The following is a 22,194-nucleotide window of genomic DNA, read 5'->3' on the forward strand; positions in this document are numbered from 1 at the left end:
ATAAAGCTCATTATCACCACAAAGAGCCTCACAATACTTTCAAGATTAGCTTTACCGCATAGCTAGCTGAAACAGCTTTTTTCATAGCCCCTAATGCTTTAGTAGGACACCTGGTAGTATTCTTTTTTTTTTTTTTTTTTACAAGTGTCTTTAGATGTGGTTTATAACTGTTTGAACACAACTCTTTCACATGTGTCAGTGAAAACAACATTCACAGAAATACAGAGACCTGTTGAGGAAAGCTGCCATGGAAACAGATTTTATTCCTAAATGATTCAGCTTCTGTCTATCTATCGCCTAACCAAAAATGGCATTGAGTCATTCTCTTTTCTCTATTCAGGATTCATGTTTTGAATCCTGAAAACATATGCCAACTGAGACAGGTGACTTCTACAGCGATTCTCTTTTTTTTCCTCTCTTGGATCAGTCCTTGATGACCTACAGCAATAATTTTGGTATATTAGCCTTTTCTACAAAGGTTCAGAATTTGTTCCTTGTTTTCTGTTCTCCATCCTACTCACACTGGTAGGATGGAGTACTAAGAAATAATCCTTCCTAGGGTGATGTCAAAGACTTGTTTTTTATTGGTTCTAAAACCTACTTGGAAGATAATGTGTTAGATAGATTAGCTCATTCACAGCTGTAAGATGGTTCTATCTAAATATTTTCTCTATTTTAACGGTCTAGAAGCAATCAGGCCAGAGTTATGTGGTCAAAGATGTCTTGCTGAGGTTTGAGGACAGAGAGGAAGGAGGAGACTGCTTTGAGATGGTTGAAAAGTAACAGTAGTTCAAAGAGCCACACTGTCCTGAACTGGGCTAGCTAATTCCAAAATTGGATACTAAAAGATCAGAACAATGTTGCCTGGCCTGATTTGTTTCCATTTTAGCTGTATAATTCAAATGGTAGGGTTATAATATGTTGTAAAAAACACCAAAGTATGATGTCAGTCCCGTATTTCATCTGTTGTGTCAACAGTACAGCCTGGACGCAGTGATGTGAGAGTATAGGGGATATATTCTTGGCACTCTTAGGACCCTTTTTGGGTTATTTTTCAGACAATACAAATGATATAAAAAAAAACATTTCTGTCACTAATGGTTTGTGATTGGGCAATAAACAACTGCTATTTAATCATAATGACAAAAGAAAATACCCAAATGATCCTAATGAAAAGTTTACAGATGTGGACAGTTTGGTCTGCATGCTAAGAAATGGCCATCGACAGTAGCCATCCTTGTTGCTTGTAATTAGAACATGTGTATAAAAAGTAAGAGAGTTTCTGTGCTCATCAGAAACACCAGTAACCTCAGTGCAGCACTTTCATCTAGTGCTGCACTGAGGTTACTGGGGACAATAAAGAGTTCCCGTCAAAGAAGGCTGACTTCAGTTCATAAAAAATAGGCAGAGCTGAAAATGTGCATGTAAACAAGGCAGCTTATGAAACTGACATGGTTATACCAGTTCTGTTAGTAGGAATAAACCATAGATCAAGGGACATACACTTGAAAATGCAAAACTGCATGTAAACTTATGAACGTAATGCTAAATTATACTATTTTAAATGACTCACTTATTGTTGAACATCATAAGTAGAAAAAATGTCTGTTATTTTTAACTGATTGAATGACTACTGTGTATTTTAGTGTCTATCTGGTTACACACCCATAATATTTGCACAAACACCTGTAACTACAACAATGGGTGTGTACACTTTGAGAATCATATTGTTAAATGAACTTTTGGATCCCAGTGTGAGTTGTGGATGTAGAAGGTTCCTAAATTCTTGACCCGAAATCTAAATTAAATTTAAAAGTGAATCTTGGTACACATTTTTTGTTTTATTAATAGACAAAAATGGATAAAGGATACAGGTAGCCCAGCAGCTTTTGTTTTGTCTGTAGCCTATTCCAATTAGCCAAATAGCGATGATTTCATAAGTCGAGTTGTTTTTTGTTTTTTATCACTGTTATTTATGAGCCAGCAGCGGGCACACCAAAAGACGTATTCTGTCCCCTACAGTTGGAAACGTTGTTTGACACAGCGACACATAGCGGCTTTCACTGTGCATTACAACTGTCTTACTGCAGTGCGAGGTTCTCCCATAGAGGGCGCTAACCAACAGGATAAATCGAAGGAGGAGGGGCGAGTGATGCTCCGCTGCAGGTCTGCTCAACTGAACAGGGCTAACTAATTCCATCATCAAGCTAGTTAGCAGCTGTGCGATGCGCTCACCAACAACAGAAGATGGACTAGCTGCTTTCCCCGCTTCACTGTTTGGACAGCCGCTTTCGGTCCGCGGGGTCGTTTTCTCGTGGTTGTAATTAGCGTCTCCATTCATGCGGTCCCCGGTGCTGCTGTGGAGGGTTTGAGCTCTGAGTGGCGGGAGGCTCAGTCACCAGCTCGCAGGGACAGCACGGCTGAATCACCGGTACGGTTCTGTTGTTGTTAGCATGCATGCAAGCATTCAGGCAGGGAGAGGTGTTTGTCTCGGTTGCAACACAATGTCGCAGTTTTAGGCTAATAATTAGCTTATACAGCATCTACTAACTCATCTGGGGCAATGGCATTACGATAAGATAAGTGGAAACACAAGCTAAGACCGATGGATTTACATGTGAATAGCGTGTTTATATTAGAGCTAGTGTGCTGGGTGAATACGTTTATGTAACGGAAAGAGGCAGAATTATGAAGCGCTTGTGTCATGTAGCATGTGTTACGGTGTCTCCCAACAGAGTAGCAGCATGGTGGTCCCGGACAGTTCCGGTGTGGTCCCTGAGCCCGATAACGGCAGGCCCACCGGCCTCACGGAGAGCTCCGATCCCGTGTGTGAAGAGGCCGAGGAGAGGGGTCATGACCTGGCTGGAGTGGAGCTGGAGGAGGTGCGGAAGCTGCAAGAGCTGGTTCGAAGGTTGGAGGTCCAGAATGAGACGCTGCGCAACAGGGGAGCCAAGACTGTTATCCCCAGAGGAGCCAATAGCAACCTGAGTGCGGCTGACAATATCAACAAGAGGCTGACCTGTGATCAGGTCAGGGTGGACGACAGTGGAGAACCGGGCAGCACAGATTGCAAGCTGTCACCCCCTCAGGACAACAACAGCAGTGGGGAAGATATGTCCCCTCTGCCCGTGATCAGCAGGCTGGAAGACGGAGATGATGATGATGATGAGGAGGAGGACAGGGTGGAAGTGGAAGATCTGGGTCCGTGTGGGGGCTTTCTTACTCTGACATGTAGGAACGGCATCGAACGGTCTCAGGGGCAAAGCCAGACCCCTGAGAGCCCCTCTCAGGAGAGCTACGAGTCAGAGACGCTCACAGAGAGTGACTCAGGTGTGGACCAAACTGCGCTGGATGAGGTGGATGTCCTAGATTTGGAAGATGAGTGTTTGGAGGTAGAGGACGAGGACAGCTGGTAGGTCCCATTTTCTCTGTGTGTTATCTATGTTTTCTAGTTATGCAAAGACGGTTAACGGTTCATTTCATAATGTCTGCATACGTGTATGTAAAGGAGGCCCCTTCAGCCACATGAGTCATTTGCACCTTTCCATTTGATCGCTGGTTTGTGAAGTGTGAAACTCCCCCACAGGGCAGAAACTAGGCAGCATCTGGATGCATAGAAAAGCTCAGTTCTGCACAACATCAAACTGGTGCCTTCTGTCTGAGCTCGTGCAGCTCAGACAGCCATATCTGTAATTTAGAAGATGAGACGAGCAAAAAAAAAAAAAAAAAAAAGAATTGTGCTTGACGTGTTATGGTGAGCATAATTTTACCTAAAATATATGCCTTTCTCAATGTATCTCCTCAAAATAAGTAAAAGCAGTTTCAGGAAACACAATTTCTGTTTCTATTGGCTTGATTTGACACAAATTGCTTCGACCTTGTTATTATAATTAATCATTATGCTTCAGACAATCTGATATACAACTGATGCTTGTTTACCCTTCAATCTTATGCTACATGAAGAATGATCAGCAACATGCTAGTCATGACTCTTCCACAGGGTAACAACGGTCTTCCTGATCCAATAGTGCTTGACAGCCAAACTACTCAGCTTATTTTTTTTTTATTTTTTTCTTCAGCTTCACATTATTAGCCATACCATATGGGCTTTGTGAGGTTATCATCGCCAAAACATGGGGTAATCCTCATTGCAGCATAATCTGATCTGGCCTGGATGTTGGCGTATGGCTAAACTGCTTTGCACTGGATTGCGCAGCATGTGACCTGAGGTGGGCCCCCCACGTGTGGCAAGACTGTTTTGTTCTGTTTTTGTTTTGTTTTTTTGTTTTTTTTTATTTCTGAGTGATTAATTAGATGCCCCACATTTAAAGATACTGTGTTTTGTTTTTAGGTGCAGTGTAGCGCCAAAGGAGACGTCAACCTTTGCATTCCCTTGCAAAGATGGACGTCTCCTCTTAAACTTTTCCACTTTTTGTCTGGTTTCAACCACAAGAGTAATATGTTTTTTGTTTTTTTGTACGTCATGTGGTACAACTACACAGCTTTTCCAATAATTATGAAGTTAAAGGAAAATTAATGAATAAACATCTGAAAAGTGTGGTGTGCATATGCACTCAAAGCTTTTCAGAACCACCTGATGTTGCTAATACAACTGCAAATCTTTTTCACCTAGAGATTTAACTTTTTACCCTGAAGCTCAGTCTTATTGTTTAGATTTAAATAGAGGTGTGCCGATCGATCGGTCACCGATCACAATCGGGCCGATTTTCGTGAAAAAGTGCATGATCGGTGATCGGCGATCATTGGCTCTTGTTGCCGATACCGATCATCTCATTTCCAACCTGCCTGTGCAGCTGGTCTCCTCTTTCCTTCACTCTGCGCAAACGCGCAGCAACAAATCCTAAGCGATGTGTAACTATAACGCACTGAGTGAATGGGGAGGTTTGCGTGTTGCGGCGGAAAATTGAAGCACGTCAAAATGCATCAACACAACGAAGCTAATATGACATAAAAGCAATGAGATACTTGACGGAGTTTGGCTACATCGAGGCTCACTGCAGTAAAAAAGACATACGGAGGATCAGATAGCAGGTAAAGCAGCGCACAGCTACAAACACTCACCCGGATTAGCATGACGGTCAGAAAGCTAAACAAATAACCCGCAAAATTATTTAAGTCTTTGAGCTGCGATGTCAGACGCTGGTTCTGCTCTCCTGTTGAACCGCTGCTACGCTACAGGTAGTAATATTTCACAGACGGAGCTTCGCTTCTGCTCCACCTGGTAGTGACTCTCACACCGAACCTCTGCTTAAAGCTGCAGCATCTAACTTAAAAAATACATTTTACATACGTATTAAAACTTTCGCTGTCCTAACATGAGACAGATAATCTCTGAAAAAAATAATCGATCTCCTCCCTGATCTGCATAATTACTCCGCTCAGTCAGAAACAGCCACTCAGAGCTAGCAGTAATCAGCTAGCCGCCATGCTAACAGGAAGTTTTCATTCAGTAACTCTGGATTGTTTAATGTAATGGAACCTGTTTTTGCCTTTGAATGTTAAGTTTTATACTTGAACTTCTTGGCAATGTTGAGAGGTTTTATTTTGGCTCTTTGTATTATTTAGCCTCTTCAGAGCCTTCATATGTTATCAGTCTGTTAAAGATAGTATTATCAATAGCAGTACAATTTGCACAATGCCTGTTTTGTTTTGTTCTTGGAAAAAGTTATTAAAAACCAGTTTTTGTCTAAATTAAGTTGAATTCATGGTTCCTTTTTCCACATAATGTAACCGGTAGTGTTTATGATAATAATAATAATAATAATAATTATGTGATCGGTATTGGTGATCGGTATCGGTGTATTGGCCCTCATGGGTGATCGGTATCGGTATCGGGAGGAAAAAACCTGATCGGCACATCCCTAGATTTAAAGCATTCTGTTGACGTTCTGGTTGTATGTTTTGGGTCAATTTCCTGCTCATATCGGAACCTCCAGTCTTTTCCAGCCTCATATAGATGTTTTTTTTTTTCCAGGATTATCCCATGTTTTGCTTCATAAACGTTGTCACCTGTTTGTCTGCCATCCTGCTGAGGAACCCACAGCAGGATGCTCCCACCACCATGTTTCCATTGAACACGGTGTGTTCAGGGTGATGTGCAGTGTTTGTCATATGCCATCTTAGTGGTTTGTATGTAGGGGAGAAATTGCAGTTGGACACAAATGGGTCTCAAACTTTCAATTCTGTCGCATGTTTTCCTGAGAAGCCTTTTGAAAAGATTTGGTAGTCATGTGGCAGGTGAAGCACCTCTTACGTCATCCATGTTTTCCTTGCGTTTTAACATTGTAATCGGCACAAAAACTCGCCTAACCCTTTCTGCATGGGTTTAGCATTTGATGTGGTTTCGATTTCTTCGTCTTCTAAATCCCTCGCCAACATCTCACCTGGCGACCAGTGTGAATGCATCGAGCGTTGTTGCAGAACAGTATGAAAGCAGTTTCTCCTGCCGCCTCCCCCTCCATGTCCCCTACCCGCCCTCCCCAGCTCTCTGGCAGGGTGTGTGACCTGAATATTGCTCCCCGCATTGTTGCTCGCTCCGCTGGGAAACGGGACCTTTTGTGTTTGCCTAATGGGAAGATGATTTGCTGTTGATTTCTACAGAACCAGTCTATCCAGCGTTGCTTTGTGTATCTTAACTGAAAAGATCGGCCCATGTGATCGTCGCCACTTCAAAGCTCACACAGACTTCACGCCCGTTTGCCGTCGCCGGAGCAACAGTAGACGCCACAGAAGAAGTGCCCACAAGCAGCCATGGAAATCTGCTGCTGACGTCTCCTGAATAGAGGTTTTCTCAGCCTTTGAATTGATCAGTCATCCACCCAGACAGCACATTTGAAAAAGTCTCGGACTATAAAAGAAGCGCGTCCAGTCTTTTTGTTACAGGACGCGTTTGCTTTTTGCTTTCAAGCAAGTTCCTTGGTCATTAAACCCCTTAGTGACTTGTTGATCGACTTGTTGCTTTGATTTTCTGCTGTGAAGTCGTAAAAAGAAGGTTGCTCTCATTTCTTCTGCTCCTACCTGCGGTTTTCCACAGGCGTAACCCCTCGTCCCGTGTGTTTTCTCTTGCACAGGTTGTACGTTTCTCCAAGAAAGCAAGTGGCAGAGCAAGGTCCGGACTCGCCGCTGAAGTGGTGTCGACAGGCCCTCGACCATCGCAGCCCGGAGACGGAAATGGCTTGCAGGACACTGATCAGTCGTTTGGACCAGAGTACGCTTTTAACACAAAACATGCATATTTTTTACTGCAACAAATCCAATCTAAGGGATTTTTATTGTTTTGTTTTTTTTAAGGAAATGAAATTTCAGCACATTTCCTGCTCCCCCTCGACTCGTATTCTTACATACAGCTCACCTCTCCGAGACATCTGCACGAATCGGTCTGTTTGAGCTCTGTGGCGAAGTCTGAATGGTGCCATTCAGTGCGGATGATCCACTTTTGTGCGTGGATAGAAAGTTTGCATCTGATCCAACAGACCGCATTCATTATTTATCACATGCTCAGCGTCGGCTTCCTGCAAGCCGCAGGACCTGAACAACAAAGCCATTCACACCACAGCCCAACAACTGCATACAGTCATGGGTTAGATTGGATTACCTTCCTCCAAGGGAAAAGGGCTGTTCTCCTTTTAGAACGGCATCAACCTGATACCAAAGACTGTAGACTTAATCATTTAAGCAAGCACGCGCGTTTTATGTGCTAATCCAATACTTTTAGCCTGCTTTTTCAGACTTGACGTCATTCTCCGTTCATGTCGGGTACCTGATCTGTCCTGTCCTGTTGCCCGCAGCGTCTCGATGGAGAACCATGTACTGCAGCCCGTCAGAGGGAGGCTCGACTAGCTCTGGCCTGATCTCTCCTGGGTACCACAAAACGACTAACAAATCCGTACTAACCTGTGGCAGCTCAGGTATGGCATGACATTAACGCACTGCTTCTCTGGTGGGAATAATGTTGATGACATTCACAGTTTTACATGTGCGAGTGTCGGCTTTTGAGGAGCCACACTTTGACCCTGTGCATGTTGTTGACCCGCTTTACTTTGGGCCTCCCAGCTCTGCAAACCGTTTTCCAAAATCTTTTGCATACTTTTTTTTTTTTTTTTGACTGATTTCTAGTTTCTGCCTGGCATCGATTTGTTTTCTCATCTAATACCACAGAAAACTTGCCAAATAAGGAGATCCTTAAATATGTACTTGTAATTTGTACCTTAGTGCCACAACTTTTTTTAATCTGCACCACAGACAAAAAAACATCAGAAGTAAAAGTATTGATGTGTTTTTCGTAGCCAGATGCTATTTTATTGCATTATGATTACATTTTATATGGCCGTCGAAAAATTCTTACTTTTTTTGTTTACATTTACTTGTAATTTTCCAACTTTTTTTTTTTTTCCAAATATCTACAGTATTGATGTTTCCCAACTTTTATAAATAACATATTTTTGGTTCAACTTGAACATGCTCGGTCAAAGTGAACTGGTCCTGGTTGGTCTGAGATCTTTTACGTAACATGTTTTGCATTTGTCTTAATCCGTTATTTGTTTGTCAGCCAGGGGACCTCATGAGGAGATTAATCTTTCTAGAGTAATGCTGCCTTGCAAAAACAGAGTGAAATCTGGAGAGCTTTAGCTTGCAGCGCCTTGCAAAGGTCATACATTTTATTGTGTTACAACTACACGCTTCAGTGTGTTTTATAGGACGTTTATAGGATCCCTTTTCTTCTGTTTTACATTTATGTTCTACTTGCTTGTTGTGCATTGACAGGATATGAACACTTTTACAAGGCACTGTAAACAAAGCAAGACAGTAAAATTTTTGTAACTTTTTACACCGACTTCCTGCTTCTGTGTTGTGCAAATCATCCTGTGAAGTGATTTTTGTTTTTGCAAGTTTGCGTGAAAACAGGGGGAAATGTACCCAGGATGTGTTCACAACATCAACAAAGGATTTATTTTTTTCAAATTACGGATTGATTCTTGTGTTGCGCTGTACCACTGTTTGCTTTTTTTGACGTTGATTTTTGCATTTTTTTTCTCTTTAACTCACCATCATATTAGAATCTCAGCATCATTATGTAACATTTAGTTTTTGCTGTAACGGGTGTCGCTGTCTATTATTACAGCTGTCCCCAGCATGCATTCAGCCCTGAGCTCCCAGTCCTCTATAGACAGCGAACTCAGCACCTCGGATGACTCCATCTCTATGGGCTACAAGCTACAGGATCTCACTGACGTGCAGATCATGGCTCGCCTGCAGGAAGAGAGTAAGTTAGTGTGTCAAACAGAGTTGTTGGCGCTTCCTCTGCATCGCTTCTGTGCGGGCAGTTTTTGCTTCAGTGTGACGTCTGCTTTGGCGACAGGTCTCAGGCAGGATTACGCTTCCAGCTCAGCCTCCGCGTCTCGCCGCAGCTCCACGACGTCTCTGCAGTCCCTGCGCCGCGGCGGTACGTACAGCGACCAGGAGTTTGACACGTACAGCCTGGAGGACGAAGAGGACGAGCTGTCGTCGGCTCCCCAGCGCCGGCATCGCTTTACCCCGTCGCCGCTGGGCTCGCCTCGCTGCCTCTCTCCCTCCACCTCCAACCACGGGCAGGAGTACAGCAGTCGACTCGGGGCGCCGCGCGCGAGAGCGCCCAGGCGCTCTCTGCAGGGTCCCAGCGCGGAGCTGCTCAAATTCGCCAAGAGTGAAGGTAGGCTAAAGCTTTGGTAAGGAGTTACCGTCGTGTGCGAGGCCTGGAATATGCTTCCGGGAAGGTTCCTGTAGTTTAAAATGAGGTTTATTCCAGTTGTTGAATACATTTTGTGTGGTTGCAGAGGAGTTGAGACACAGCATGCCTAACCTGGCCCCCCGTACCAGCCTACGTTCCCTGGAGGCAGTCAGGAACAGCCGCAGCATGGAGGCTAACCTCCAGAGCTCTGGCAACCGCATGTCCCACCTGACCCGCTCCCCCTCCACAGGTAACCCCACCCTCCTTACCCGCTTCCCTCACTCCTAAAGTATAACCGCCTCCTGATGTGTGCATGGCCACAAGTGTGCTAAGACAAAAGGACAGGAGGATTCCTCTGAAGTATGTTTGGACCTTTTTGTGTGCCAGGGAGTATGATTGGATCTTTTTTTTTCTGAGGTATCATAAAAAAGATCCAATCTTTTTTTTTTTGATCTTGTTAATTAATGTGTTTATTAAGCACATTAATTAACATAATTCTTGTTAATTAACGTGCTTAATGATATAAATATTTCCAGGAATCATTAAATATACAGAACGACATCCCTGGCAGATTCATTATTACACATTTGAGGGTATTAACAAAGACGTAGCAGGCTGGGTGTTTGCATTTATCCGTCTAACGTGGCATCACATCTTGCACAACAAATTTTGTGCATGCTCACATCACATCGCAGTGCGGATGCTAAGATAAGCAGCCCTTGTCATGAGCAATGATGGTGCCAGCACTTTCGCCTGCTAGTAGTTATGCAACACTGCAGAGCTGCTGTTGTCATGTTTTCAATAGAAATATTGAAACAAAAATAATCCTGCCTAAATCTTGTAGTCACAGTTATTATTTTATTTAAGACATTATTTACCACAGCTGTACTAACACGTGCATGATGCAACTCTCAAACAGTTGCACAAGCATCTCAGATGCTTCTCTCTCTTCCTCCTTCTTGACCATTTGTATTTGTTTTTCTTTTACTAATTCAGAACTGCTCCTCTAAAGCTTGTGTGCAACTTCCACAGACGACACAGGAGTCTCACTTTCACTGCCTCCCAAATGTATTCGTACGATTTCATTTTGTAACATTTGTCCTGTTAAAACAACAGACTTTATTTCTTGGGACTTTATGTCATAGGTCAACACAAGGTGCATAAGTGAGAAGTGAGGAACAAATTATAACATTTTTGCTGAATTAAACTTGCCATGATATGTTCTTTGTTTTTTTTTTTTACATAGACAACAGTTGAACTAGGCTATAAATGTTAAGTGTTTGACGATTAATTCGGAATACTTCCTCCTATATAAATACACTGATAACTGTTTAAACAATCATCTGAAAATAATGCAACTCTTTTGATCTAATATGAAAATGCCAAATAAGGGAAAAAAACAGGATCCATGGTGACTCTGGAGGAGCTTCAGCAACCCTTTGCTCATGTTTGTGAATCTTTAGACAGGAGAACTCTTGGTCATGCATTTCACAAATGTGGCCTTTGTAGAAAAGACACAAAATGAAACCCATCCAGAGTCACATTTGCAGTTTGGAAAAAGCCATGAGAAACAGGTCGGATGAAACCAAGATTGAACTTTATCGCTGTTTGTTGCAAATACTGCACAAGCCCTCAAGAAAAACAGGTGGTGGCTGGAAACTGGGACGGAGGATCAGCTTCCAACAGAATTGCCTCCCTAATCATACAGCTTGAGCAAATATTCCAAAAAAAAAAAAACCCATTGAAGCCAGAGAAGTTCAATCACATAGGTACCTTTGCAGGGATTATACATTCTCTTTGTCCTCTAAAATCTCAAACTGCACATATCAAGACTGCATTGAAACCTTTTCTTTCCTGCTTAAGGTATGGCTTGTAGTCGTCTGCGGAGCAACGGTCAGTCTCCGCTCACGTTGCGAACTCCGGTCAAAGCCGTCAACCCCGTGGGCTCCATGTCAGCCGGCCGTCAGTCTCCCAGAGGTCTCCCGGTCATCCAGTCACTTCCCGTGGCAGGCGGTCGCCGGGTCCAGTCTCCGGGATCCGTGAATGGAGGAAGCTACATACCCGGGAGGGCCTCGGGAGGAAGGCCTGCGGTGGGGCGGGGTCAGGCTGTGTCATCGGTCTCCGCAAGAAGCAAACTCACCCAGCCTCCCAGGAGGTCAGTGGCCGAAAGGAAACGGGTTCAGAAATGAGGATGTGACAGAGAGTTCAAGTGTTTAGGGACTTTTAATTTTGCGCTTGTCTAAGTATAAATGGAGACTAACCTTTCATTTATTTTGACAGGTCTTTGGGCATGACTAAAATCTCAGATGAATCCTGGAAAGACGGCTGCTACTGAGTTCTTCCCGTCCTTGAGGATGCTGGAACACTAACCCGACTTTTCCTGTATCTCAAGAAGCTCAGCCACTGTGTCCCTAAATGAGTCTCAGAACCTCTAGGTCCTTCATTTCAGGCTGGTTCCCTGGACTGCACTGGATTTGTAGTTAATCTCCTTCCTTTGCATGATACATTGTCAACCCACACTTAGAGACAAAGAGAGGATGTGTAGGACGACGTGGAGTTGCACAGGCACACTCCGTTAGTTACGTGGACCAACTCTGGATTTCCTACAAAAAAACAAACAAAAAAATCTATATATATGTTTGTGTCAATTTGACATATTTTTCTATGGTGATTTTGAGAAACTGCTGGAATTTTAGGGGTCGTATTTCTGCACTGTTGCTGTAATTGAAATGAAGACAATAAAAATGAAGATATTGCTGGTTTGTACATTTGAATAACTAGATGAAAGTACAGTGTTGCATGCTGGGTTTTGTTGTTTTACCCTTTTGCTCTTTAACAGTCTTCTCATCGTTGTCTTAACTGCAATATGACAAATCTTCCATGTGTTTCAGCAATGATCTGTGGAAACTTACAAATGTTTGAGTGACTTGTTGTGAACTGTGTTGTGTTTGTGTTCTGCTACATGCCTACACAGCAGTGCAACTCTTCTCAACCACACTGCCCTTATTAATACCTGAAGAAAAAAAAAAACATAGTTTGTGCCAAGGTGCATTAAAGCTGGAACTCTTTCATTCTATGAACAATTGAAGGTACTGAACACGACTGAACTTCACAGGCATTTTTACTGCATATCTGAAGGTGAATTGAAGGCCTGCTTTTTGTAAAACACTGTATTAAAAAACAAAATGTTTATGCACAGAGGCCTCGTGCCTTAGTCAGCTATGCACCCTCATGAAGAGTGCCTCTGAAATTTGGGAGCTGTGATGAAAATGAATAAACTTGACCCTGAAGCAGTAAGTGTTTTCATGGTTATTTTAGGCTTTATTTGCCAAAAATAAGTTTTAAACCACAAGCTACTTGTTTACTCTGCAGTTTATGAATGAACAATAGTAGCAGTCTTATTTTTAGAGCATATTTATATAAAACAAACTTGATGTGCACAAACGAGTTTGAAGCTTAGAGACTTAAGCTTCAAACTTAGGTCTCTAAGCTTAAGTTAGGTTAGGTTTTCTTGTTTCCACTCACTTTTTCAGCTCTGCTTACACGTTTATGGTAGGAATGGATCAGGGCTTTAGGTTGGCCACTGCAGTAAACTGCTTTTACTGTTTGTCATTCACTATGCAAGTAATTTGGCAGCATGTTTCAATTATTCAATTGGAAGACTCACTTGTGCTTAAGTTGAAACTTCCTCAGGTTGTGCATTATGCAACAAAGAATCAATATCTCTGGGACAAAAAAATCAATCTTCCTGAAGAATATGAGAAACTGACATCAGTAACTATCAGTAATTTAATTATATGGGTATTGTTTACTAATCACAACTAACATGTAACAAGAAGTGTAGTCTAACATTATTTAATGTTGTGTGTGTGAATATATATATATATATATATATATATATATATATATATATGATAATTGATTCAATGATCACAATACTATTTCTAAAGTGAGCTTCTAATATTGCATTAACAGCAATTCATGTAAATTTATTTATTTTTTTAATTTGTAAAATTAAAAAAATTTTAATTTAATAGCGTTGTTTTACCAAGCACTAAAAATCCTAAAGTATAATTTATAATAGGGCAACTAAGCTAATGTAGCGTCTAGTCTTCTATGAAAAAATATTGATAAAAAAATAATATGAAAGGAATATTACTTGAGTTGTGGTGCCTTGTGGTAGGAGGAAGGGCCCCCCAATCAAATTCTGCCTAGGGATCTATATAGTCTTTGACAGGCTCTGCCCAAACCAATATGTGAAGTTCTTGTGTTTCTACCTTACAGAAATAATTTGTTGTTAAGTTCAGTGTGTCATCTAACAATGGGTAGAATGGGTAAAATGTATTTGGATAATGCAAGGTGACACACATTTGTTGGAATACGTGCAAAGTTTCCCTTTAATCAACTGGAAGTTGTCAATTTAAAACTGACCGGCGTCATTGGTTTCAGAATAACTTGTGAATTTTTGATTCACAAGTGATTTTATTAATGTTCTTAAAAGTAATGCCGCACTAGGCTAAAGACATGGAGTGAGGCTGCATGATCAGCTCTCCAACGAGAGTGCTACGCTACCCACCCCTTGTGACAAAAATGGCCTACAGGCCTCGTCTGTGCTTACAAAGTCTGAGCGCAGATTGTGGAAGCATGAACTTTATTTTCTTACAAAAGTCAGATTTATTGTTTATATATTCAATTCTCGATACAAGTTTAATTAAAAAGTTTCGATTACGCCAAGGATTGTTTTAATGCAACTGCTCTCTTATGCATGACGCAAATAGTAAGGGATCAGCGGTAAACGAGGCCACGCATTGTCTGCCCCCCGCCCTCCCTCTGCTTGTCAGGGAGCAAGCTGATTGGCCGAGGCCTAGCAAAGAGTGGCCGGGAATCCAAAAACTGCAGGCCGCACTTAGCTTACCGTCAAAAATAAACCAAAACAATAACAGACAAATTCGTCAAAGGGGAGACACACCGATAGGGACAGGAGACGAAGCTATCAGGTAAAAATATTTCAAATCGACCGCAGAGGCACGGGGAATAGGACGCAAAGGCCCAGTCAAACGTAGCGGGCCTCCTTCGAGAAACAACATGGAAGATAATGCGGCACAAGCTGCTCCTCCTAGCTTAGCAAGCTAGGTAGCCGAACGGACGACCGTCTGCGCGAATATACGAGCGAAATGTTGTTTATAAATAACATATGACATATGAATTTGTTGCTCTCGTTTCTAATCTTTTATTATCTTATTTTATAATAAAGCGTAGTGGTGTGCAAAAGCATGTTTTAGTCGGGCTTAGTAATCCAGTAAGTTAGCTTTGTGCTAAAACAAAATGGCGCTTGAAGACTTTCCCTTAGCTTGCTAGCTAGCTAGCTTGAGTGGGTGGAGGGCGGTAGCCCCCTTGTTATGCATCGCATAACTGCGGTGCTTTCATTGGTGGCCATAAAGTCTGAGCATTTGTATTTTTGTGTTGACTCGAGATCTAAGATGTTTTCTAAAACGAGTAGTGTGACAGCCCAATGATCGTCTTTATCCCGGAAGGGTGTATTTACATGTATATCCTTGAAATGCACAAACCATTACCTCAGACAGTATAAATTAATCTTATTACAAATCAGCGTAGACATTGTATGTCGTGCAAAATAATAACACAACATGTTCCAAAAGCCTTCGGAGCAGCTGCCTATCAGCCTGCCCCTTGCAAAATGAGAGGGACTGTCCTTTGTGCAGGGCTCTGCCCATCAAGCCCAACCAGGTCCAGGTGTATAACTAAACAAGTGCAGATTGTTTCTGCATGTAGTATTCTTGATAAACAATAGATGGAGCTAATGTTAAATAAAAACAACTCTCCCCCCCACTCCAAATTTACAAGACTGTCTTTTTTATAGGTACTTTGTTTCTTTCGTTTAAAGCTGATTAAGTTAACATCAAAAACACAAACATACTCAAGATATGTTTACATGATCACATAGCAGTCTGAAATAATATGCCTTGAAATGTTATGTTGTTTTTCTTCTTTCTCAGTGTGACTGTCTTCATGGAACAAGGAGCTGCAGCTGTCCAGTCGGTTTTAATGTAAAGGTGTTGTTACTAAATGTGAAGGTATGTATTTAGGACTGAGCGTGGTTACACTGTCCCACCTTTCACTTTTGTTTTAGTAATCAACATGTCCTAAAACATTATCTCGGCTTTTTACATTTCTGAAAAAAGTGAACAAAGCAAAGCAATTGGAACAAAGCAAATAATTTTCAATGTGTATAATAAAATGTTTCAGTTTTTTTACGAAGTGAAGACATGGATCAAGGAGGAGGAGTATTGGAGCTACACACCCAGGAGCTGAAGATGCCCCATGCTATGATCATGCAAGATTTTGGTGGGTGGTTAGGAAGGTCGAATTGAGCTTGACCTAATGATGTGTAACTTCAACTTGTAGTAAATAATTGTTGAAAGACATAAAAAATAAAAATAAACAATGACATCAATCTAGCATCACATTATTTACTAAAATTGCATTTTGAACACTTAAATTTGATTTCAATAGCATATGAGTCTTTGAAGGTTGATTTCCTACTCCCCGCTTTTTACAATTATCTCAAATAATCTGATGATACTTCTATGTATTTAGTGTTTTGTGTCTTCAAATTCATAACTGGACAGAAAATAGGTAGTCTATATTTCAGAATGAGGTTTACATGAAATGGAATGAAGTAATGGAGACAGTTTAAAAATACCCATTACAGCATTTTTCCTAAACTGCTCAGAAAGTTTTTCATTTGAGGGTTGTTATTTTTTAAAATGCTGTGAAGTAACTGTAAGACAGTCTTTGGTCTGAGCAGTGAGTATTGGCTATTTTCAGTCTCATTGTAGAATTATATTTTTTTCTGTAAGCAAACAAGCAAATAAGTTTTTGGTTTTTATTACTATTTTTAAACTAGTTTTTCTGTTTCTTGCAGTTGCAGGCATGGGAGGGTTAGCTCACATCGATGGAGAGCACATTGTGGTGTCGGTACCCGAGGGCATGCTTCTGTCAGACGTGATGACGGATGAAGGCATCCTCCTCGAGCATGAATTGGAGGTAGAAGGTCTGGAAACTCAAGTTGTTCAAGGCCTGGAAACCGAAGTGGTTGAAGGACTGGAGACTGAAGTGGTGGAAGGCTTGCATGCAGATGTGGAGGGCTTGGAAGCAGAAGTTGTTGAAGGCCTGCAGACACATGTGGTGGAGTTGGAAGCTCAGGTTGTTGAGGACCTGGAAGGTGAGGTTGAAGTGGAAGGTCTTGAGGCGCAAGTGGTTGAGGGCCTGGAGGCCGAGGTGGACGTTGAGGCCCTGGAAGCTCATGTTGTCGAAGGCCTCGAAGAAGAAGTGGAAGTACACGGTTTGGAAGCTGAGGGTGTCGAAGGACTGGAAGTGGACGTGGAAAGTCTGCAGGCTCAGGCTGTAGAGGCTCATGAACTGACGAGTGAAGACATGGTCCCCCCAGGACACAGTGTGATCATGCCTGAGAACATACTGGGGACAGAGGTTGCTATAGAGGAGGCGTTGGACGCCCATCACCACCATGTTCTTACGGCAGACCTCATCCAGGACTCTAACCATCACCACCATGATGATATGCAAGACCAGGTCTTTGTGGCAGAGCTACTGTCTGACCACCAGGGAAACACACTGGATCACCAGCTGGTGTCAGAAGGGCTGATGGTGGCAGAAGCCAACACAGAGACCATAATCCATCAACAGCTGCCGACAGAGGAGGTTCCTCTGCAGACCGATGAGGAAGATGATGCAAGAAGTAGCTCTGAAGATTACCTCATGATCTCCCGTAAGATCGTTTGTCATAAATGTACACAATTGAAACAAAATCCCACGTTTGCATTTATTTTGTCATAATTGCTCATTTTTGTGTCATTGAAGTTGATGAGGTTGGAGAGAAGTTAGACATAGGAGACACACCTCTGGAGATCAGCACAGAAGTCATGGAAGACAAGGAAATCAAAGAAGAGGAAGACTCCGAGGTCATAAAAGTCTACATTTTTAAAGCAGAAGCAGATGATGATTTAGGCAAGTCACCGTTAAAGCCCTTTGCAGCACAGCATGTTATAAAGCAAAGAATGAAATCCTGAATTTATGATAACAATTATCCTTAAATTTCCAGGTGGAACAGAAGTAATAACAGAAGATGACTATCAGAACGGCCATCCAGACCTGGAGGCCGCATCATCTGGGAGATTGGGTGTTGGCCGTGACAAGATGGTCTACATGGCAGTCAAGAACACCATAAAGGAAGAAGAGGACGAGGCAGAGGATGATGACGATGATGATGATGACGACGACGATGAGGAGAGTGATGATGATGACGATGATAGTGATGAAATTGGTACATTTTCTTTTTGTTTCCTAATTTAAGAGCACATGGTTTGTAAATCTGAGAGGGGCCACAGGTGCCTTTTACAGATATGCACTGATTTCAGTTTGTTCACTGATTTCCAGGCTCTGGGTTTTGACCTGCCGATAATATGAGGCAACTCAAGATTTCTTAAGAAAAACAAAATAATCTATGGGAATACCATGGAAAATATTCTTTCCAGTTTTCCTGACTCAAACATTCATAAATCTTTTTTATATTAGGAGCACAGGGGACATCACACAGCTGTGCTAGAGATGTAGTGTAGCATGTTGTATTAATGGTTAGCACAGCCACCATTACTAAAGCATCCATTTCTGTATGTATCCGTTTAGAAAACAGATTCTTGTCTTAAACCTGAGATTTCCAAAATGTTGCCAACTTTTTAGATCAGTCAAATTTTATAACAGAGAGAGGTTGAAACTTACTCCGATATAACAGCAAGATTTCAATACTCCCTTCAGCCTTCCTGTTATCATCTTTCTCGAAAATACATTTGAATCTTTTTCACTCAGCTATATTATTTACAGCTAAGAACATTGGTGTTAGTACCATGTGGGAGTGATAAGAAGAAAATTAAATTTCTCAGTTTTTGATTGACTGGTTAAGCTGAAAATCATGTGATTCTTGTCATCAGCTGAGTTTTTTTTTTTTTGGATCAACAAAGCATCACCTCTCTCATTTTGATGCTTTCTGAAAGAATTCTTGCAATTTTAACCTTTAGCAGTTCGTTCCTATGTAAAATAATTTTTTCCCATTTCTTTCCCAAATATTGATTGTAGAAGTTTACAACCTCTGTGCAGGTGATACCATTGATCAGGTGAAGAATGGAGTTGCTACGCCTTTCTTACAAATCAGAGAGGGACTGGGTACAAACCGTGCAATCAAACCCAAACCTAAGAAGAACAAGAAAGGAGAGACGCGTCAATGTCAGACTGGTACGAAAAACAAAACGATGGCCAAGCTGTTTTGATTTCAGTGTTAACAATTAGTTTGTTCTCCCTGCCTCTCAAAACCTCTTCTCTGAAGAATCATCACAATAACTCCCTGCTGTTTTCCCAAACTTCTTTTCCAGCCGTCATCATCGGACCAGATGGGATGCCTCTGACCGTCTACCCTTGCCACATCTGCGGAAAGAAGTTTCGCTCACGGGGATTTCTCAAATGCCATATGAAAAACCACCCAGACCATCTGTTGAAGAAGAAATACCAGTGTACTGACTGTGACTTTACCACCAACAAGAAGGTCAGTTTCCACAATCACTTGGAGAGTCACAAGCTTCTGAGCCACAACACTGAGCGATCTCCAGAGTATACCGAGTACACAAGACGCTATCACGAGTCCAGTCCCCTGGGCTCTGACAAGCTCATCGTCAAGGACAGAGAGCCCAAACTTCATCATTGCAAGTACTGCGACTATGAGACGGCTGAGCAGGGGCTACTGAACCGCCACCTGCTAGCGGTCCACAGTAAGAACTTTGCACATGTGTGTGTCGAGTGCGCCAAAGGCTTCCGTCACCCATCAGAGCTTAAGAAACACATGCGGACCCATACGGGGGAAAAACCCTACCAATGCCCGCATTGCGAGTTTCGATGCGCAGACCAGTCCAACCTTAAGACTCACATCAAGAGCAAGCATGGTGCAGACCTGCCCTTTAAGTGCAGCCACTGTCCCCAGGCCTACGCTGATGCACGGGAACTCCAACGCCACATAGAGATGGTGCAAGGCCACAAGACCCACCAATGTCCACACTGTGAGCACAAGAGCACCAACTCCAGTGACCTTAAACGACACATTATTTCTGTTCACACCAAGGACTTCCCCCACCAGTGTGACGTGTGTGAGAAAGGCTTTCACCGGCCATCGGAGCTGAAGAAGCACGCCGAGACGCACAAAGGCAACAAGGTGCATCAGTGTCGGCACTGCAACTTTAACGCTCCCGACACGTTCACCCTGAGTCGCCATATCTTGTCCTTGCACACAAAGGATCTGCCCTTTAAGTGCAAGCGCTGCCGGCGAGGTTTTCGTCAGCCAGCAGAGCTGAAGAAGCACATGAAGACACACAGTGGTAGGAAGGTTTATCAGTGCCAGTATTGTGAGTACAACAGTACGGACGCTTCTGGCTTCAAACGCCACGTCATTTCAATTCACACCAAGGACTACCCCCATCGCTGCGACTACTGCACCAAGGGCTTTAGGAGGCCTTCAGAAAAGAGCCAGCACATAGCCAGGCATCACAAAGACATGTTGATGTAATGTCGTCACATTGACACACACACGCACACACACACACGCACTCCTTTCTCAAGTCAATCTGTGTCTCTCATCCACAGGTAATTTTAGTGTATTAACAGAGAACTGGCTGATACAGGCAGTTGATATAGTAATTGCTGTTTTGTGTTGTGTCGGATTTAAACCTCGGCTCTGCAGGGGGAACACACAAAAACATTTTATATTGAGTGAAGTCTGAAAAAGGACGGTGTATAATCTAAGTGGGATGGCTGTAAATTGTCTTTTGTTGCAGAAAATCGCATATGAACATATATTCAGGGTTTCAAATGTCTATATTTTTTATACCCACTCAGCTGAAATGCTGCAAGATGATGACTCTGTTAGTGCTTTGTGATCGTCATGCTAGTTGTTCCAGATGAGGCAGGAAAAGTTTGCCTCCACAGTACAAGCTAGGATCCCTAATAGCAGCTTCGACCCTGACATTTCTGCTCGGTGTTACGTGATCTTAAAGAATCAGGGCCATCCATATCTAACTGGGTTTTCAGTCAGTGGCACGCATAAAGCTTTTTTTATTATTTAATATCGCAACTTTCCTCATCTTGGAGTTTCCTCTCAAACTTGAACACTTGATGTTCCGTTAAAATAATCTTGTATCAACAGTATCAATTATGTTTCGTCAAACATGTTAATCAGGAACATCGGCAAATATTCTGGGCCAGTTTGTTTAGCAAGAAAAAAAAAAAGGAGCTGGTGTTCTCAATTGTTCTTCTAATCTGCACATTTCCCACACAGAAATTCAGCATTCTGTCTGCAAAGATAATCCTGATAATTTACAAGTGTGTTGTTATTGTTATTATTGTTCTTATTACCATTATTAATCTCAAATGAGCATAACAGATGGCAGGCTTCACATTTAGTAACTCCTGGAGTGGTTGTACTGTATCCGACTGCCGTCGTAAGTTGCACACGCGACACAGATGTGCTCTCTTTGCTAACCGTCTGATTGCAGTCATGCCTTACATCTGTTTTTTATCCCTTAAGCACTGATGAACACAGCTAATCAGAAAACAAACGATTCTTAACTCTCACACATGCTGTATCAATGCCATTCTCTCAGAGTTCAAGTCAGTAGAAAGCACTTTAATATTTTTTTTTTTGTATTTTAATTACATGTATGGGAGTTAATTATCAAAAGATATATCTGTGTATATAAAGATATATCTGTAGGGAAAAAAACACATTCTTCAGGTGAAGGAGAAGACTTCAGTGTTACTTCTTAACACTTGGGCACGATCCATTACTTTAAAAAAAAATTGTCATTGAAAAACATGGGTGAACCCATTTGTTCTGTTCTATGGATAAGTGATTGGGTTTTGTGTTTTATTTGTGCTCACTAACAAGTTTTCCCACACACTAGTCCTACAGTCCTAAATAACTCAACCCAAACTCAAGTGTAGGATTATTACCTTGAAGTCAATGGTCATTATATTGGCATTAGTCTTTAAAGTATGCACATATGCTGTTCATGAAATTAATTGTGGTATACATTAAAAAAATCCCCACATTTTGTGGATCTTAGTCTATATTTTTTTTTTTCTTTGAGTCTGATTGTGGATAAACTACTAGTGGGGACAAAAAACTAAATAAACTGCTATCTTTTTAACTTATTCGTGTTGTTTCTCAAAAAATTTAAAACTAAAAATTGTATTAATTGATTGGGATTTAAAAACTACACTTCAAACTGAATTCATACTTCCTAGTATCGTTAGCTGGCACTTTCAATAAAAACTGTGGCTGTCATGTATCCATAATTTTCACTTGCAAGTGTCATATTTTAGTCCAT

At 41.9% G+C, this 22,194-nt stretch overlaps 2 protein-coding genes across 3 annotated transcripts; both read left to right on the forward strand.

Moving 5' to 3' along the window:
- Positions 1 to 2,145: 2,145 nt before the first annotated feature.
- On the forward strand, positions 2,146 to 13,024 carry LOC106928389 (SLAIN motif-containing protein-like). The gene is made up of 9 exons (XM_015004632.2): positions 2,146 to 2,431; positions 2,736 to 3,412; positions 7,092 to 7,228; positions 7,809 to 7,928; positions 9,143 to 9,283; positions 9,380 to 9,709; positions 9,834 to 9,977; positions 11,591 to 11,882; positions 12,008 to 13,024. Exons 2-9 carry the CDS (start codon positions 2,745 to 2,747, stop codon positions 12,060 to 12,062), a joined length of 1,887 nt encoding a protein of 628 aa, XP_014860118.2. The 5' UTR covers positions 2,146 to 2,431; positions 2,736 to 2,744; the 3' UTR covers positions 12,063 to 13,024.
- A 1,506-nt stretch (positions 13,025 to 14,530) lies between these two features.
- znf711 (ZFX family zinc finger ZNF711) lies at positions 14,531 to 22,162 on the forward strand. Of its 2 annotated transcripts, none has more exons than XM_088009675.1 (8): positions 14,531 to 14,724; positions 15,745 to 15,822; positions 15,995 to 16,093; positions 16,674 to 17,537; positions 17,630 to 17,776; positions 17,871 to 18,092; positions 18,923 to 19,057; positions 19,195 to 22,162. In XM_088009675.1, the coding sequence occupies exons 3-8, from the start codon at positions 16,015 to 16,017 to the stop codon at positions 20,373 to 20,375; spliced, it is 2,628 nt and encodes an 875-aa protein (XP_087865801.1). In that variant the 5' UTR covers positions 14,531 to 14,724; positions 15,745 to 15,822; positions 15,995 to 16,014; the 3' UTR covers positions 20,376 to 22,162. The 2 variants fall into 2 exon arrangements, with proteins under 2 accessions (XP_087865801.1, XP_087865800.1); XM_088009674.1 differs by having other exon boundaries at positions 18,902 to 19,057; positions 19,195 to 22,014.
- Positions 22,163 to 22,194: the final 32 nt, after the last annotated feature.

This window comes from Poecilia mexicana, unplaced genomic scaffold (assembly GCF_051168715.1).
Source record: "Poecilia mexicana isolate PSO_F unplaced genomic scaffold, ASM5116871v1 scaffold_10, whole genome shotgun sequence".
Classification (NCBI taxonomy): Eukaryota; Metazoa; Chordata; class Actinopteri; order Cyprinodontiformes; family Poeciliidae; genus Poecilia; species Poecilia mexicana.

Coding starts and splice junctions, on each gene's coding strand:
- LOC106928389 (XM_015004632.2), top strand. CDS start 2,745: ATGGTGGTCCCGGACAGTTCCGGTGTGGTCCCTGAGCCCGATAACGGC. Junction 3,413..7,091: donor GTAGAGGACGAGGACAGCTG/GTAGGTCCCATT, acceptor TCTCTTGCACAG/GTTGTACGTTTCTCCAAGAA. Junction 9,710..9,833: donor CAAATTCGCCAAGAGTGAAG/GTAGGCTAAAGC, acceptor GTGTGGTTGCAG/AGGAGTTGAGACACAGCATG.
- znf711 (XM_088009674.1), top strand. CDS start 16,015: ATGGATCAAGGAGGAGGAGTATTGGAGCTACACACCCAGGAGCTGAAG. Junction 18,093..18,901: donor CGATGATAGTGATGAAATTG/GTACATTTTCTT, acceptor TATTGATTGTAG/AAGTTTACAACCTCTGTGCA. Junction 19,058..19,194: donor GACGCGTCAATGTCAGACTG/GTACGAAAAACA, acceptor CTTCTTTTCCAG/CCGTCATCATCGGACCAGAT.